This window comes from Perna viridis, chromosome 6 (assembly GCF_037379345.1).
Source record: "Perna viridis isolate PV_CMFRI_1.1 ecotype Kerala chromosome 6, ASM3737934v1, whole genome shotgun sequence".
Classification (NCBI taxonomy): Eukaryota; Metazoa; Mollusca; class Bivalvia; order Mytilida; family Mytilidae; genus Perna; species Perna viridis.
In genome coordinates this window covers 40,269,447-40,288,082 of record NC_142450.1, presented here as the reverse complement: position 1 = coordinate 40,288,082, position 18,636 = coordinate 40,269,447, and the positions used below count along the sequence as shown (strand labels likewise).

Sequence of the window (18,636 nt, the reverse complement as noted above, 5' to 3'; positions counted from 1 at the left end):
GTCAGACCATTATCTTTTTCATGTCATCGTTTTAATGTTGTTTGAACACTTTTTTTTGTTTCCTATTCAAACACATTTGTTGACATCCAAAGTCTCTTTTACTTTGCTTAACTTTGCTTTGTATCAAATGAAAGCAATTTGTCAATTGAAAAGTAAAATGCTAATTGAAACAAATGCATGTCCAAATATCCTGGTTTAAGATGTTTTGTCTTTTAAAAATGAACTTCAAGATAAAGATTTAGTCACATATGATACTATGTTAAGTTTCATGCAAGTCTTTGTTGTCAGATAAAAAAAAAGAAATTCAGGAAACGCCATATTTTAAGGTCAGATGTTTATTTTATCATATTTACATCAAAACAAAGTTTTAACCGTTTTCATACGAACAGAAGCTTAAGATGGAATAAGGAAATGACGTTCTGTTTATTATGAAGTGGTTCATTTTGAAGAATTTTATTACAAAATAAACTTTAATTTAAGAACATAAATAATTTTGTGGAAAATCTGCATGTACTCTTATGCAAATTAAGTGTTTTATAATACAAAAATACCAGTTTTATATATTGTAAATTTCGATATGCTGTACAAGTGTTCCAAGGAGTAACCTCTCATCAGGGAACCAAGGTTATAGCGGTAATCAAAAGAATGTAATCCACGAACTAAGACCCGACATGGAAAACAGATATACACAAATCCTACGAGGAGGAATGACCCGGCCAGCGAAAGCTATATTTTTATATAGCCTAGCTGGCCGAGTGGTCTAGGGCGCTGGACTTAGTGCAGGCGATGTTGCCATAGATGTCACAGCGATACGAGTTCGAGTCCTGCGGAGGGAACGACCAAAAATTTGCGTTGGGAATTTTTCAGACCTTTCTATACGTTTATGTATCTTCCCTGTATCAATTTGATCCGATGGAGCAGTGTAGTGAATAGAGTCGTCCCATTCTGAGACATTCGTATATATATATATATATATATATATATATATATCTTAATGTCCTATTCGTCACCTGTCGGAACCCAGTCGTAGCCTGTCAAGAACTGGCAACCACTGCCCAACTGCCACCGGTCTTTTGTCCTCCCCCACATAAGAAATTTTATCAGAGAACCCGGAGTCCCATACTTTGTATATTACATTCTGCTCCATCATCATTCAGCATATTTGAAACCAAGTCTAGGACCGCTACAATTTTGTCTTGGACGACATAACATCTTCCACGTGTCCAGATATTGTCAGGGATATATTTCATCTGCAAACGTCGGCCTTTATAATCAGCCGCTGATTTAGAATAATTTTATGACATATGACCCAATACCCCTAATGAACTTTGACCTCAGTCAGAAGAAAATTTACTTCTGGATAGACATTTAATTACCACCGATACTTGAATGTCGTTCAAGAATATCAGTTACATTAATACTCAGAGTGAAGTGTAACGTATTTCAGTCCCTGAATGGGATGAACTTCCCACTTGCCCCATATCCAATTGCCCCATCCCCCATTGCCCATTGGCCCATACCCCATTCCCCATTGCCCCATACCCAATTCCCCATTGCCCTATTCCTCCATTGCTCTATCTGCCATTGCATCGACTTATTTTCTGTTGTTCAATACCAATTCCCCATTCCGAAAAGAAAAAAAGTAAATTCAATGTTTCATCAAACACATACAATGCATTAGGATACAAACAGTTTTGTGCAATCAATATTTGATATTAGAATGTCGCCGTTCAGTCTGAGAATCACCGAAATCACGCGATATTTGCATTGTTTTCATGTATTATCGCCATTATATTATATATATAGATATTCTTGTGTTATTTCAAATTTAAAATAGGGAAACATTTTTCCAAATGTATACATATTCCATCCCAGTTTCACGAAATAACATATTTCTGTAATTGTATGAGTGCAAACAAATTCAATATCAATGATGGACTGACTTTATTGTTTCAAATGTAAAAATTGTCAAAATAAACAACATATTTGTGCCTGCGACACATTAATTTCAGTCCAATTTCTAAAAAAAGACATATTTCTGCAGATTGTAAGGGTGCGAACAATTTTAATTGGCAGTGGCTATATTTGCCAGACCTCATTAAAATATTAATTAACGACGATATGCTGTTAATATATTATATGTTGTTTAAAATTGTATGTACAAACCTCGTACTGACTATATATTTTAATCAGAAATCGGATCATCCTATATAATATAAAAAAGTAAATTAAACCTGTGACGAAAATATGCAGATAATATAGAAAAGAGCATAAAGTGTAGTTCATACTTGGAATGGCAGCATTTTTTACACCTACATGTATTACGCAAATGCCCAAAGGCGCAATATACTGGTTTTGTATCAACTGCAAATGAAGTATTCTTTTAAGCTATAAACAATGTTAACTTATAAAAGTTTTAACTGCATTTCAATTTTGATGTAAAAATATCTGAATCGAATTAAAACATTTGGAAGTCTTATTGTGTTTTAACAAAATTATTTCAATCCAAATTTTCAAAACTGACATATGTTTAGAAATCGTATGAGCGCAAACATTGTCAATCTATAATGACCAGAAATTAAATGTACTTCCGTTAAATGTTAAAACAATGTCAATGAATAAAGAACTGCAACACTTGAAATAAGTAAAAATTAAAAAAACTCTGTAATAGAATTTGATAGGTACGTTGCTTGCGGAAAAAGTGAGAACATTTTTTATTAACCAATCAGAATTATTCCCTCACCCCATTACCTAATGTATGAACCCAATTCTCAAATGCCGAAACTACACAGACTTTTGTATCGCGTTAGAATTCTAACAGAAATGCTTCTGGAACAGGGTTATGTTGCTACAAAGTTGAAGTCATCAGTACAGACGTTATATGGTCGTCATCTTGAACTCGTGGATTGTTACGGTAAATCCATCTGTGCGATTTGTTCACCGTGTCATAGTTTTTCTTTCCTGTTTCGTTTACCCCGAACTTGACTTTTTAGAAGCAACTTAGCAGGTGTTTCTACAAAAAGAGAGGATGCTTACCCTACCGGTGCACCTGGTCCATGCTCCCAGTTTTTAGTGGAGTCCGCGTTTCTCATTTGCTTTTGTTACTTTGTATGTATAATTTTAGTAACTTAATGTTCTTTGTTGTGTATGGCTGTTTTCCATGTCTGGTCTTTGTCCCAAGATAACATTCTTTTGATTAACGCTATAACTTTGGTTCCCATAATTACTCTTAAAATCTTGACATGCTTGAATGCCTGACAAAAAGATGGATAAAATAAAATATTTTCTTTACGAAATTATTTTAAACGCAAACCAAGTGCCAGGTTCGAGGACTATTTTGGTGATCCGGAGGACATTTAGGCATTATTTTCTGGGTTTTGAGTTTAGCGTTAAATTGAATAACACTCTATCTCGATATTACAAATGGAGTGTCCAATGTATATAAGGGTGTAAATGAAGTCCAAGCTTAAGCCAAAATGTCTGTGCAAAAATATATGGAACCCCATGAAATCAATAATGGAAGCCTGTGGCCATATAGAGACCGCATAATTGAAATTTTACAACTCCAGTGAAAACCACGTTCACAATCTTATTTGCGCTAAAGAATTATTCATTCATGATTGAGCCAACACTATCTATTAGAGTTTATCCTTTAACAGCATCCAGACTTGAAATGAGTCGTTCCATTGATTAACAAATGTCGCTTTTATCTGAAAAAAAAATGGAGGAACACCCCATCGGAGAGCATGTTCAATTGCCCTAATACGTCGTGTAAAACTAATGTATCTACGACTGGCCAGGTGAATCACATTTTGCAATTATCGTTGACGTTGAATTTAACTCTGCGAAACACAGCTTTCATTGTAATTAGTGTCAGAATTGGAAGGAACAAAAACCGACCGATATTTTATAATTAACGAGAATGGGTAAGGAGTATATATTTCAAAGAGACAACAACCCCACTGGGATACAAATGTCAGCTCAAGGCCACCCATTGGTATTCAATGAACGTCGAGGAAATCGTCATATTACAGGGCAGTTTGCAGCTGGCCCCAATACATCATTCTACACAGGTATAGCGAAAGAGTTGCCCCTATATTCTCAAATGACATAAAAAAGCTAAAGGTTCAAAAGAAACAAACAAGACACACAGAGGCCATAATTCCTCACATGGAACAAGCAAAAGAAATGCGGCGGGGTTAAAGTACTTTGACGTGATCACACCCCCTATTAAAAGTGGAAAAAATATTACTCAAACGCACAACTAAAAACGATGTTCAAATAGGTCTGAGTCCCTTTATCAACGGAAGTAAAGAAACTGAATATAAGTTACACGTATGTACAGACTAAGGGTTCTAGCAGTTAACTGACATGCCAGCTTACATTTTAGATTTTTCATCCAAAATATTCCTAGTCGTCATCTTGATAACGTTATTTTTGAGATTGTATTCAATAAATTTCACCAGTATGTAATCTAAAAAAAAGTGACACCCACAAATGTTGAAATACGCTCTCATTATAACACTTTGTTCAGTAAATCTAAATCTGAATTAACAACAAATTTTCGAGAGTTTGATTGACTTTGAGTCTGTTGATAGCTGGATGTATGCTAGTGAATACACTTTTTCTTCGTTTTGTCTGGTTGTTTCATTCATAAAACATTAAGAAAAAGGAAATCCAAATTGTCCTACATAATTTTAGCCTTCGGAAGATAGTTTGATGAAAGTGATGAAATTGATTTAGATAACAATATAATTACTGCATACATGTATGTGCTACTTTATAACTGTGTTGAATGATTCTATATTTGAGAGTTAACACATAATTACTATTTCTGGTCAACGAACTGTTTAAAGTATCGAAAACTATTGTTCTGGTAAAGAAAAAGAAAAGAAAAATATGATGGAAGTCGGTGCAACAATTATAGAAATAATACTGATTTTACATTTTACAGTTTCTACCCATCTTATACTATGTATGCATAAACGTCATAAACAACTATTTATATTGTTTTGTCCTTTAATTAAATCAAAATACCAGCACAGAAAACAAAACAAACAATAACCAAGCTCTAAAGTAAAGAATAAAAAGTACAACAATCTAACACATATAAATAATGATTTATATGTGCATAGTTAACTTAAATAAAGCTCTATTATAGGCCATGTTTTGCTGACATGTGCTAATTAAGACAGTTATCAATTTCTTTTGTCATGCAATACACATTCAAAGAGGAAAAATGTGAAAATGAAAAATTATTGTAAAATTTGCGAATCACATTGATTTCATTAATTCATGTTTGTAATTGCAATTTTCGATGACTAAAAAAACCTTATGTAAATATTTATGTATTCTGTTTTCACATATTCTGTTCTATATGAGTTAAATGTATGTATTCTGTTTTCACATATTCTGTTCTATATGAGTTACATGTATGTTTACTAAACTTTTCTGCTTAATGGTTTCGAACTGTTGATCCCGTGTTAGCTCATGTTGTACATGTATGTTTTCAGTATTTTGATATTCTGGTTATCATTATGTCATGTTATGTAAATATGTTTCATTATAAAAATATCAGTGATTTATTGTATGTTCCCGGAGTAAATAATTCAGATAATTTCACTGTAAAAAATAATGTCGAAAAAGGAAAATTATTTTGAAGAAAATCTGGTACAAAGAACACATTAAGATTTAACTCGTGCGTGGAACAAATTCCGCTCACTCGTTATATTAATGCATTCTTCGACACTCGTGATCATATTTTGGTTACTTACTCTTTCCAATGAATTATCCTATCATTGTGTACACATGATTCTGGTTTGGTTATTTTGTTAAGATACATGTTCTAAATCATCTTTTGCTGAAAATCTTGAGAAACAATTTTGCAATATAGCTACTTGTGTTTTTTTAATTTCAATTTGCCCAGATTTTGACCAAATATAGAAAAACAAGATAAAAGCCCAAGCTTCTAAGAACACAAACTTCTCCCGGGCACATTTGATTAAAGTTGGATCTTTCGGATGACTGGTGTAGATGACAGTTTGTCTTCCAATAGTTTCAATGTGAATGATTTAGTAATATTTTAAGTTTTAGACACTTGATTTTGACACATGCATTCTACATAAAAAATATAAATTAAAAATACGTTTTGTTAGGAAAACTCCCTAATAAAACTTATTTTCACAGATGTTCATGTCAAGACCTGCTCTACATTCAGAAATTACACATAACATGTTTGTTGTTTCTATACTACAATTTGTGAAGCTTTTTAACAGACTGTATTCAAATTTTTTTTTAGATGAAACGGTTTATATCTATACAATCTCACTCATGGCGTTTCACAGAACATGAAATGAATTAAAAATTAAAATCAAAATTACTACCTATAAAAACAGATGATAAAATAGATACAAATACAAATTTATATATGAATACAAATCATAAATTTACATATAAATATATTCATAACAAGTATTTAGATAAAAATATACCTTTTTTATGTATGTATTATAAGTGTTTGTTTGGGGTGATATAGGAGTCTCGGGTTGATACCGCATGTGATACAGATGCAATATTCAGTAATATTTATTATTTACAAATGAATACCTGCCTATTTGAATCAAAGCTATCACTTTACATGTTTTTACAATTTTTGTTAATTTCTATCACAGGCGATTTCTGCCTAATGTCATCTATGAATTGTACATTTGTTTGCGTGTGATTCGAGCAAATCGTATTGCGGAAATGACGATCTACAAGATTGAAATATTTACTAAAACAAGGCTAAAAAGAAGTGCTTGACAGTCATAATAAATTTTATTATTATACAGTTGTTTTTAATGACACGCTCCGAATGTTGATTTTTATATTGCACAGTGGCTGTCCGGAAAACAAAATACAATGGCGTAAAAGGACATCCCATTTCATTTGAGAAAAATACAAATTATTCTAAACCTCAAAAAATTGCAAACACGTGTCTTTGTTTTAATCTCATTTCATCATTATGAAAGAGGACATCGGTACAATAATTTATATCGCGTTAACATTGCACAGAACTATTCACAGATAATAATTTCTAAAATTCGTTCATTATACTTTATCTTTAACAGCTATGTAATAGTTATGTTAATTTATTGTAAAATGAATGTGATTTTGTTTGTTTGAATCTCTTTCAATCGATTTCATAGATGCAATGAACTGAGCGAGAAGAAGAGTAACATTTTTTGTTTACTCTGTATCGGTAACACATCGATCTTCGCCATATTGACAGAGGTGTATTCTATTTAACAAAGCGTGACACCGGATTTTCTTTAAATTGGTTTTTGTTCAATAATATTAAAGTCTTATCAGTAAGGTAATCGACGAGTCATCGAAGAAGAAGCAGCTGTCGTATATATTGTTAAAAACTGATGAGTGCCATTGACAATGCCTGCCAATTGCTGATATACTTTGGCAATTCATGTTTTGTTACCTATTTGAAATTGACAATGCATGTTAGCAAATTGGTATACACAAACATAAGCATACATACAATCTCAATGGATAATTTTGTTAATAATTGAAAATAAAATTAGAAAATGAAATATTTATTTAGTATGGTGAGACAAAAGCAAAAAGAAATTAAAATACTATTGCAATTACTACTGATATCATTACTATGATTACATTTTGTGGTCAATGTGAGCTATTCCCATCATTTTGCGTCTGTTGTTGTCGTTGTTCCGTACAAAAAATTCAAAATCGTCTCCTCTGAAACTACTAGACAGTGTTCGACTGATTGTGTTGTGATTGTTTATGCACTAGAATTGTGTTTTATTTTTTTCTGTCAGAAAATATGGCTGCTTTGTCTATTTATGAAACATAAAGGTAAATCAACCTTTCTATCAGATTTTTTAAAACAAACTATTGAGGATAAAAGAGCTCTTTTAAAGTCTTTATTGGGTCGAAGTGACTCAATGTTAGAGTTATAGCCAAAAGATTCAAGTAAAAGAAAAACGACTCCTTTTATGGATCATTCCTGTAGGTTTGTCTAATTTTTCAAAAGGCATAGCAGATAGGGAAAATGTGTCAATGCTGAAACAGTCTTCATTCCTGAAATCAAATAATAATTATTTTCAGGTGAGAGAAAGAGACCATGTAAGGGTTTCTAGTTGCTGTTATTGTTGATTATATTGCGCCATTATTTAAAAAAATACCATATCATTAATTAAAAAATAACAACAACAACAAACAAACTACTCTATGCATTTCTGACTTTTACAAATTTTACCAATACCAATTAGCCCATAATGAGCCTCAACATGGGGATGTACAATAATGAATATGCCAATAAAAACCACATCTAAATAACTTTCAAATGTATAAAAAATGTATTAAAAGAGAATCGAGTCTTTTGATCCCGAATCTGTTCGAATTTGATCGTTTTGCACCAGGTCATTTCATATAAGCCTGTATACGTCAGTTGTTTCATATCTCCAAATTATATACATGTACTTAGCTCCTACCCTTCCTCTAGCACAAGAGATCATCGTGAGTAGATCTATTATACATTTCAAGTATTGCAGCTTAATCTTAAACGGGGCAAGGTAGGGATCATCAACCAAATACAAACACAGAAAAAATGCCTGACCAAATTATTACTTTTAACGTGTAATTCTTGTCATAAATTATCAATGATCTCATCCTGACGGTTTGTCTAGCTTGACTGTTAAAAGAGGATGAAACTACTGAGTACTAATTTATTGCAATTGTGTTTTTTTTCAGATAGCAAAAACAATATTGCATTTTGAGATTGGAATAGGTTATAAACATGTATGACTGCACCCACCGATTCTATGAATGTGTTTCATCGAAAGTTCTGGCTATAAAGCCTATTTTATTGCTTTCGTTATTCAATTAAAAATATCTACATCCATTGGGTTATATTTAAATTTTTCAATTTTTTGTTAAAAAAAAAAACGAAGGATCAATGCCAATGCTGTCTTGCTTACATGCATTTGCAGCCTACAAGAACTATTTGATATGTTTCAAATACACCAAAATCACATCTCTAACGTCTTTCGCAGAAGGTCTTTTGCTTAGATCAATTCCCCAACAGTCTTCGATTTTTAAAGCTATGCTTTCCGGAGGACGAGGTGAATTCAGTGCAGGCCTTTTCCCTTTTATTACGTTAGCTTCAAGTTCGTTATACGTTTTCCAAATACACCGTTTTTCCTTTTTTGTGAAGAATGCTCTTTGTTGATACCATACTTCCCATAGAATAAGACCAACTTGAAACATGTCTGATTCAATGACATAATAGCCATTTTTTATGGTTTCCGGGGCTCGAACGACAGGCCCACCTTCTATTTCACCTGTCGGTACAGAATCCTCTTCTATACCCCCGTCTGATATCATTGCTTGGTTGTCTTTTATCTGAAAAGGTTATCCATAGTAAATAAACACATTAAGTTTTTAGCAACATGATATTCATTTAGTTATTAGTATTGTTTTTCTTTAATATGACATTCAAGGCACAAACAGCCAAGCACTGACTTCATTCACACAAAAAAGTAGACATCAAATTCTAAATGAAGCCAAGTTAGAAAACATGAATATCTTTCCCGTGAACACATGTAGGAGACTATCTACACTGTAGCAAACCGAATAAAAATATTACAGGAAACAAGACGTCACAAAAAAAATTAAAAAAAAAACAAAAAACAAAACAAAACAAAACAAAACAAAACAAACAAAACAAAAAACAAAAAAATAAAGCGCAAGCAATATGAACTCCCAAAAGAAACTAGAAGTGACATCGGGTGCTCCGGAAAGGTAAGCATTGTCTGCTTAGCCAGTGACACCCGCTATATTTTAAGTAAGTATAATCGGGTGATAATCTAACACTTGTGATAGGACATTCTTGATTAAATGATGTTAGTCTTTGAGAAGAGGAGGAGAGTGTATGGACATTTTGAGACTTTATAACTGATATTTTATTATGTGAACTTTTGATTAAATCTATACGTATAAGGGGTAAAACAACTATACAAAACATGAGAACAGGTGCAAAATAACTCCCAATACATAATGAAATTCCAATGTGGACAACAGATAATAAAACAAATTATAACCACATACTTGTACAAATCGAAAAGGTGTTACATGTACATATGACATACCTGAATACATAAACAAGAATACAACCATTAAGATGACAAGAGTACATGAGGAAAAATGTGGTTGTACAGGTTCAAATACAGAGGGTATTATTAAGACACATTAAAAGTGGGGAAATAAACATGATAAATTAATCATAACATAGACATGAACAGTGGGTTTGACCAATATATAGTTGTGTTACATAATCGTTAGTATATATAGGGAACTTAGAAAAGAGGACTAAGAAGGAACTTATTAAAGAGAGAACTAAAGAGATTTAAGTTCTAGAGGATTCGCCCTCAAGAAAGGAGCCTTCTGACTCTTTCTCTCTTCTTATTGTTTGTACGTTGATGTTGTATTGTGATTGCTGAACAATAAAAGTACCAGTCGTACGTCTGTTTATTGATCACGGCAATGGAAGGTAACAGGAACAGATTTTCATAATGTTATACACTAATGCAGGTCCGCGACACGTGTCGAACACTATTCACATTAGGGCGAAGTCATTAATAACTAAGTATCATGATGTAAACGAAGTAAATGAAACACACAGGTAAATCAACCTTTCTACCAGATTTTTAAAACAAACTATTGAGGAAAAACCCAATAGCTAAAATTGACAATATTAACTTAAGGAACAAAAATCACCATAAAACATACCCCATTATCAATTACTTTTTTTAACCACCGGAATTTGATCTTGAACTTGATATTACAAAGCGAATAAAATAATTTTATCTCTCCAGACATGAGCATGTAAAATGTAATAACAAAATGTAATTTAAATGCACTATCAGGATACCAATATGATTGATAACTGTAAAAGAGAACCGCTGTAAATCCTATGCTCTAGCTACTTTGATTTGTGATTTTCATCTGATATTTCGTAATTGTGTAAGACTTCAAGGTAGTTTCAAAAGAGAGACCTGATGAAAGTTTATATTCTTTAATCTTGGTTTATTCGTTGTCAGAATTTGCATGCTACTCATGCACAACGGTCATTGGTTTCTCCATGTATATAGTCAAAATACACGTTGAAAAACACACAAAAGTTCTATATGCCTTTCAGATAGTGTCAATTTTGGATATATTGCTGGAAACTTTTTTCGTTTATTGACTGCAACCATCCCAATCGTCATGCCCTAAATATATCAACAATCATGGAACTATTTGAAGATACATAACTGTAATGATTTTTCACTGTCTGGGTTCATAAACAACTCGAATGTTTTATTGGTCTGTCTTAAATCATGCATTGATTAACATAAATAAAAAAATCATAGCGAGCACAAAAATAAATTTTCAATTATCAAATGAGATCTAAGAGGTAGGCATTTACGTAGGAATAACAATTCATGAATTTGTGATAGTTTATTCTGGTCCATTTAAGTAGTCTCTTTACAGCAACACTAAGGATTTTCAAACACAGTAAATAAACAAAAACACATATGTCATAACATGATCTTACAATGTCTTCCATCATAGTATTTTCGGATATTTGATTTTTTTTTAATATTATGCCTTCGTTTGTGAAATTTTGTTTTATTTTTTTTATGCAAGAGGATTTTTAATCTTTTTTTCTTAATGTAAATATTATGAATATTTTTATCATATATATATATCATATCGATTGGATGTTTTTTTACACTTGAAAAATGACTTTTTTTACAATGTACCTTAGTTTCATGCAATTAAATATTATACTATATCACGTGAAAGCTTTCAAATTACTTAGACGATTAATTAAAAACAAATATACTACAAAAAGTAAATAAGTTTTATGCTATAATTTCATGCCAATGTTAAACAATTGAAGATTATTTAAATGCAAAACTACCAATAAACAACACATGATCGAAATATCTTCATTTAATTTGATGTTGATAGAAAAAATGATCAACAAAATAATCATCTGATAATTTTGTAAAAATAAGAATAGTGTAGTTTATGCCTTGCTGGTACTTATGAAATAAGTGTTGCATTTATAAAACATTAAGAAGGAGGAAACACCGTCTTCTTCATAGAATTCCTCTGATTATAATCAGTCTTTTTCCGTCAGCCAATTCGCCCTTTCTTGTTTTCAACATTTTTCGAACAGATTAATACCAACTCGAGGAAAAATGGAAAGGTATTTTCAATTCATTTTGTGAGAAGAACTGCTATTCGTACCATCATGTGGTGGTGTCGAATATATTGACGTAAAATTAATTTAATTTTTGGTAATGCTCTGCATAGTTTCAAATGAGACATCAAGTCGTAAGATTGATTGTTGACTTTTATGGAGAAGGTTAATATAATGTTGAGGAAAATAAACTGTAAAAAAGAAATATTTATTTCTATTCGATGTTTCCAAGATTGTAAGACTTATTGCAACTGATTTCAAGTGTTGTATGTATTTCCATGGAATTTTTTATAGATATTTTTGTTTCGCAATTATATAGGTTTTATCACTATTGAACCTTGTAAGAATTGAAACCAAGTTGCATTTGTCATAAAAAATAAATACTTAGTTTGAAAACATTTTCCTTTGGCACTTCCACGCCTATAGTTAGAAAATCCAATAACTCTCAATCGATTTAGAAGAATGATTCTACATCAAATAAAATGACCGAATATACGAATGTTTATATATCTAGAGAAACACAAAGATGTATGCTTCGTTTCAAAAAGACAAAAACGATTTTCGGAAAATCGGCAGAAATGCGTTAATTTGCATGGAACTTTTTTTTCTTAACAACTAAATTCTGTTATTTTGTTTTGTTTCCATATCTTCGTTATTATTATTTTTGTTAAGTTCAAAACATAATCCGACGGAGCAATGTGGCAAACAGTGTCGCCACATTCTTAGATGTTACATATCTCGTTAATTGTCTGGCTGTCTGCAACAATCAAATTTGGGTTGGGAAAGATTCTTGATAGTGTGGAGTTTTTCTTGACAAAGGTCCAGTGCAAACTAACAGTACTTTTTAGGAACAAGTGATATGTAAAGACACAATGAGCTGTTTTACACCTTTTTGTCGCCTCGTATTCTAAGACAGTAATCAAGGACCAAGATTCTAACTGAAATCAAAAGAATGTAACACAGGGACAAAACCTAGAGAGTGAAAACAGACACACACAATAAAGAACATGAATTAACCAAAATAATACATATAAAGAAACAAAAGTAAATGACCAGCTCGTAGCAACAACGCTACACATTAGAATGTTAGTAATTTCTAAGGTATCTTTTAAATGGTGTTTTATTTATACCGTCTTAGAAAAAAACCAATTCGTTGGATACTTGAAAGAGTAATCAAGGGAACCAAGGTTATAGCAGTAATCAAAAGAATGTAATCCAAGGACAAAGACATGACATGGAAAACAGACATACACACAAAAGAACACAGAGCAAGTAAAATCATACATACAAAGTAACAAAAGCAACTCAGCAACTCGGACTCCACTAAAAACTGGGAGCATGAGTCCGGTGCACCGGTAGGGTATGCGTCCTCTGTTTTATTTAGAAACACCCGCCGAGTTGCTCATAAAAAGTCAAGTCCGGGATAGACGAAAGAGGAAAGGAAAACTATGACATGTTGAACAAATCAGTTTTCATGGCGCAGATGGATACACCATAACGATCCACGAGTTCATGGCCATAAAACGTTTGTAGTAATGACTTCAACTTTGTAGCAACATAACCCTGCTCCAGAAGCCTATTTGATAGAATTCTAGAGCGATACAAAAAGTCTGCGTAGTCTCGGCAAGCTATGGCATAACGTATAAGTTGTGATATGAACACTCTATACGCAGGTGCTGAAGGGATGTTGCCACTGATGAAAGGTAAGTTGACAATTTTGAATGAAAATTCATCACGTTTGTCGCAAAGTTTGGTCAATAGTTTTCCTTTACCATCGATTTCTAAGTGTAGGTCAAGATATGAGGCTGACCTTACAGTGTCTGTAGTATCCTTTATCTCAAGTTCTTTGGGGTACACGCGATGTATCAAATCCCCTTAATTAGGATTGTTTAAAGATAATACGTCATCTTTATAGCGGAAACTGAGATTAAAGGATCTAGCTAAACGATATTCTTTCTTTCGGATTAGATCAGCTATAAAACCAGCCTCAAAAAAGTGAAGGAATAGGCAAGCAAGTAGAGGAGAACAATTTGTTCCTATTGAAATGCCGACCGTTTGTTAAAAACGCGTCCATCACACTGGACAAATATGTTGTCGATTAAAAATTCCAGCATTTTGTAAACATCTTCTTTTTGTATATTTGGAACATGATTTGGAATTATTTCTTACAAAGTATGAGGAATCTCTACCAAGAACTATATATTTGTATCTAGGTGTACCATTGTTTTGGAAGAAAAACAACGATGTATAATGTTTTTAAGTCGGGATTTTAACTGAGTATGTGGAATAAAAGTATAAAGTATTGAAAAATCACAGGTTTTAATGCTATTATATTCTGATAATAGTCTTAAACTGAATGTCTCCTAATGATCTTTCGAATTTTTCAGGATCCACATTGAATTAATACCACTACGGGAGTAAAAAGTGTTGTGGTAGGACTGCAAACCCTCTTTCACAGCTGTGAGTGTAGAAGTTAAAAGTTGTGAAAGAGGTTCGGTGGTACACTTTGCAGATCCAGCTATGTAACATATGGATTCTTGTGGAGTTTAGGAATTCAGTACATAGACGGTAAATCACAGTCATCGTCTTTGGTAGAGAGACCAAAAGAAGATAGCACAGATTTATGGTTTTCCACAATTTCTTCTTTGGAGAGTGTGTATCAATATAGGTCTCATCACTGGTGTTATTTTCTACGTCTACCTTTGATAATAAACATTGGATGTAAAACGTTTTGTAGGCAAAAACAATGTTGTTTCGGGCTTCGTTTGCTGGCACGACAACATATTTGTCATGTATAGTAGACAATGTTTTTGCTACATCATTGTCCTTGAAAACTGATGTGGCATTGGCACTCATTGACCTACTTAAAACGTTCATTCGTTTCAAAATTTAGGACCTCACGGCCTTTAACCAATCTGATAGAGAATCAGTGTCTTGTTTTCGTTTTATCCATTTTCTTGCGGAATCCACAATAACTTTAAAGTTATAATTCCAATTTATGGAACGCGGTTCACGGAACTTGGGACCTTCAGAAAGGATATTACGCAGAGATTTGTTTTCGATGATGGACAAATCTCCCGTAACGACGTGACCGGAAGGAGCATAGTTGAATGGAGAGTTTTTTCAAAAACAGTCAGGTCGTTTAGCCTTGAATTTCTCAATCTCGAAGTTCTGCAATAGCCTTTTATAATTGAAAATTTGGGTGCAATAGGTGAAGTATAGGAATATGAAATAATTGGTATGGATTTGTCTTTGAAATATGGGGGAATTTTGTTGGTACCCCTTTTGTGATGGAGCATGATTGCCAAATTAATTGCATCTATACCTTTGTTGACATACGGTAGTGGAAGAAATAATCGTTTTTCTTGACTTTTCACACAAACTGGTTTAAAGGGTTTGTGGAAACCAATATCCAAAATGATGGCAGTCTGTATAATGATGAGGTGGGATCAGAAACAGGAGTATCAAGACTTGTTTTGTAAGAGAGTGTACTAGAGTGAGAGGTATAGAATAAAGTTTGGATCTAATGTGATGAAGTTCAAGAGATTTTTGTATGAAAGGATGGAGACCATCTATGGAGACATCATGTAACTTAGGTGACATATAGTGGCGTTGGCCATGACTCCGTTCTCGTCTTGTTTTTTTTTTTGTGTGAAATAAATTCATCACATTTGTACTATTGTTATATTGGCTTGAAAGGTTTCCTATACTTTTGATGTCATTGCATCCATAAGGTTATGCAGTATCTAGTCTAGTTTTGTTTCACACTGACATGTGAAAAGCATCAGTGCCTTAATGTATTAAGTTTTTTTTTTTAATTACAGATGAAATATGTATAATACATCCGTCAGGGAATCAGGACTCCCGTTTTCATTTCCAGGAATACACGTTCCGACAAGTCAAAATTATTGCAAATGAAAATTTGAGGCACCAGTGCTAGTTGTATGGTAAACGAAAAGGGGTGTAAACCAGAGTTTACCGAATGACACTTTAACGACAACTGCGATAAATTGAATGATGATGATTTATTTTGATTTACATTGCCATTACATAACCCAGTTAGCCTCAATGCAATATGGAACTAGTAAGTAGCTAATATGCGCAGTTAAGTGTTTCAGGGTGTCGATCACTCGATATGGCTTCTTCCCCCAATGCACTTGAACGATATCGATATCAAACTATTTGAGTAAATATTCATCCACGGAAATAAGTGGTCGTTGGAATCTTAATTTTGTGGTCCAACCTACTCGCGAACACGATAAAAATCAGAACCCAAAGAATAAAAATGAATCCATAGTATATTAGCTTCACAGTCAGATTTTTATTTTGTTTTAAGTCATACTTTGACGCAAAGTTTGAGATAATCTAAGACACTATGTTTCAACTACAAAATGTTTTACAATCGCAAAGCTATCACAAGTTTTCATTTGATTATGTAGTGAGTTGTGTTCACACCATTTACTATCCTTCAAACTCTGTTCATGTCAAAGGCACGGAAAAACTCATTGAATGGCTGAACACTTACGAGGAAGAATAACTTGGCAAACGCAACATTTATTTTTATATAGCCTAGCTGAGCTGGTCAAGTGGTCTAGGGTGCTAGATTTATTGCGGGCGTTGTTACCACAGATGTAACACAGTACGAGCCTCGCAAAGGAAACGAAAATATATTTGCTTTGATAGTTTGAGTTTGAACGACCAAATATTTCTTCGCAAATTTGATAGTTCTAATACCGTTGGGAATTGTTCAGAGCCTAACGCGCTAATGGTATCTTCCCGATACGTTGAATCATTTGAGCAAATTGAATACAGTTTTGGACGTATGCATGTTTAATCCTTGCTCCATTGATATATTGCAAGTCGCATTTTCTTCTAAACACTTCTTTGCAGATATTGATTATACCAACTTACCAAGATCGCTTCCAATCGTATTTTTCTGTGTGCTATACCATTTTGATGCAGATACCAAAGACCATCAAGAGCTTCTGAGACGTGCTTGCAATTTGATCTTTTGCTGAACCCTTCTTCGAATATTGCATATTCCAAATTTGCAACACAGTGTTCAGAAAAGGTTTTTAACTCAACTGAATTATCGCTTTTCTTCAATTCCATTTCATACATCTGTGCTAAGTACGGACTATGAATTTTCCTGTAGATTGAACACACATATTGTCATAAGCATAACTTACGATGTGATATCGGCCAAAACAATTGGACAAGTATATGGCCTGAAGATGAAAACATTTGTAGCCTCGCAAAACAATCATGATATTAAAGTATGCATAAGAAAAATGTTTAACCCACCAATATGGAATATAATCATATTGAATTTAATTAATTTAAATGAATGATCTTTTGTAGTCTATAGTAAAATACATTCGAGGCATAGCTTCATTTATGGTACACTGTAGGACATTCCTGAATGCCATATACACTCCTAGAAATAACCATAAGTTGTGTATTAGAATGAGGCCCTGATCTAATATTCTGTTCATCTCAATTGAAATATTTTTACTTACTCTTAAATGTTGACCGATCAAAAATATATTTTGAATATTCATCCATGACATTTCAATAGTAATGTTGAAATAAGGGTATGTATTATCGATTTAAGGCACTAGAAACGCTAACTAAGTCATTTATTTACATGGACATTGTTAAAATACCAATTACAAATATAATAATGGCATGCTTTAAAATTCAAAAACCCTTAATAGGTCTGAATAAATTTAAAAAGTTCCTATCAAAGATCTCAGTAGTGGATGCATTTTACTTGATTCTGTTCCAGAAAAGTTTCATTACCTAATTTCAGGGGTTAATGAGGAGTGATGAATTGAGCTTAAAAACGGTAAACCCCATCGGTTCATCTGGAACATCATAACATATGCCAGGATAAAAGAAAAAAAGGAGCTGCCTAATGACATATTTTTAAATGCATTCCCTCAAATATTCGAAAATTCTCATACAGTCAAATTGGCTTAGCAATATTGTGATATAAAATGGATACTCCCTATATATCATATTTATGAATCAGCGACAAAGTATATGAGGATACAAACGTATAATCGACGAATAGACTGTAAGAAGGATGGATTTTCTTCGAATTTATCAATGCTTTAAAAGGGTTGAACAAAATATGTTTTAAATTGATGACAACAACAATTGTATCTCGAAATATATACTTAACCTAAGAACGGTAGCTTCACCAACATCTGTGAAGAATTTCTCACTTCCACGCTGATATCGGATCGATTTCCGTCTTGCTTGAACGACTTCGTCTTTGAAAATAATGTTTTGCAGGAATACATTTTTCTGTTGAGTTGCAGTCCCTTTCGTATCTATGTGATTGTACCTAAACATCTCATAAGAAATAA

At 32.9% G+C, this 18,636-nt stretch overlaps 1 protein-coding gene across 1 annotated transcript; it reads right to left on the bottom strand.

The window, feature by feature from the left end:
• Positions 1–7,570: 7,570 nt before the first annotated feature.
• On the bottom strand, positions 7,571–18,443 carry LOC148614942 (dual serine/threonine and tyrosine protein kinase-like). The gene is made up of 2 exons (XM_088589503.1): positions 17,174–18,443; positions 7,571–9,414 (listed from the first exon to the last, which is right to left on the bottom strand). Exons 1-2 carry the CDS (start codon positions 17,381–17,383, stop codon positions 9,013–9,015), a joined length of 612 nt encoding a protein of 203 aa, XP_088445629.1. The 5' UTR covers positions 17,384–18,443; the 3' UTR covers positions 7,571–9,012.
• Between the last annotated feature and the right edge of the window lie 193 nt (positions 18,444–18,636).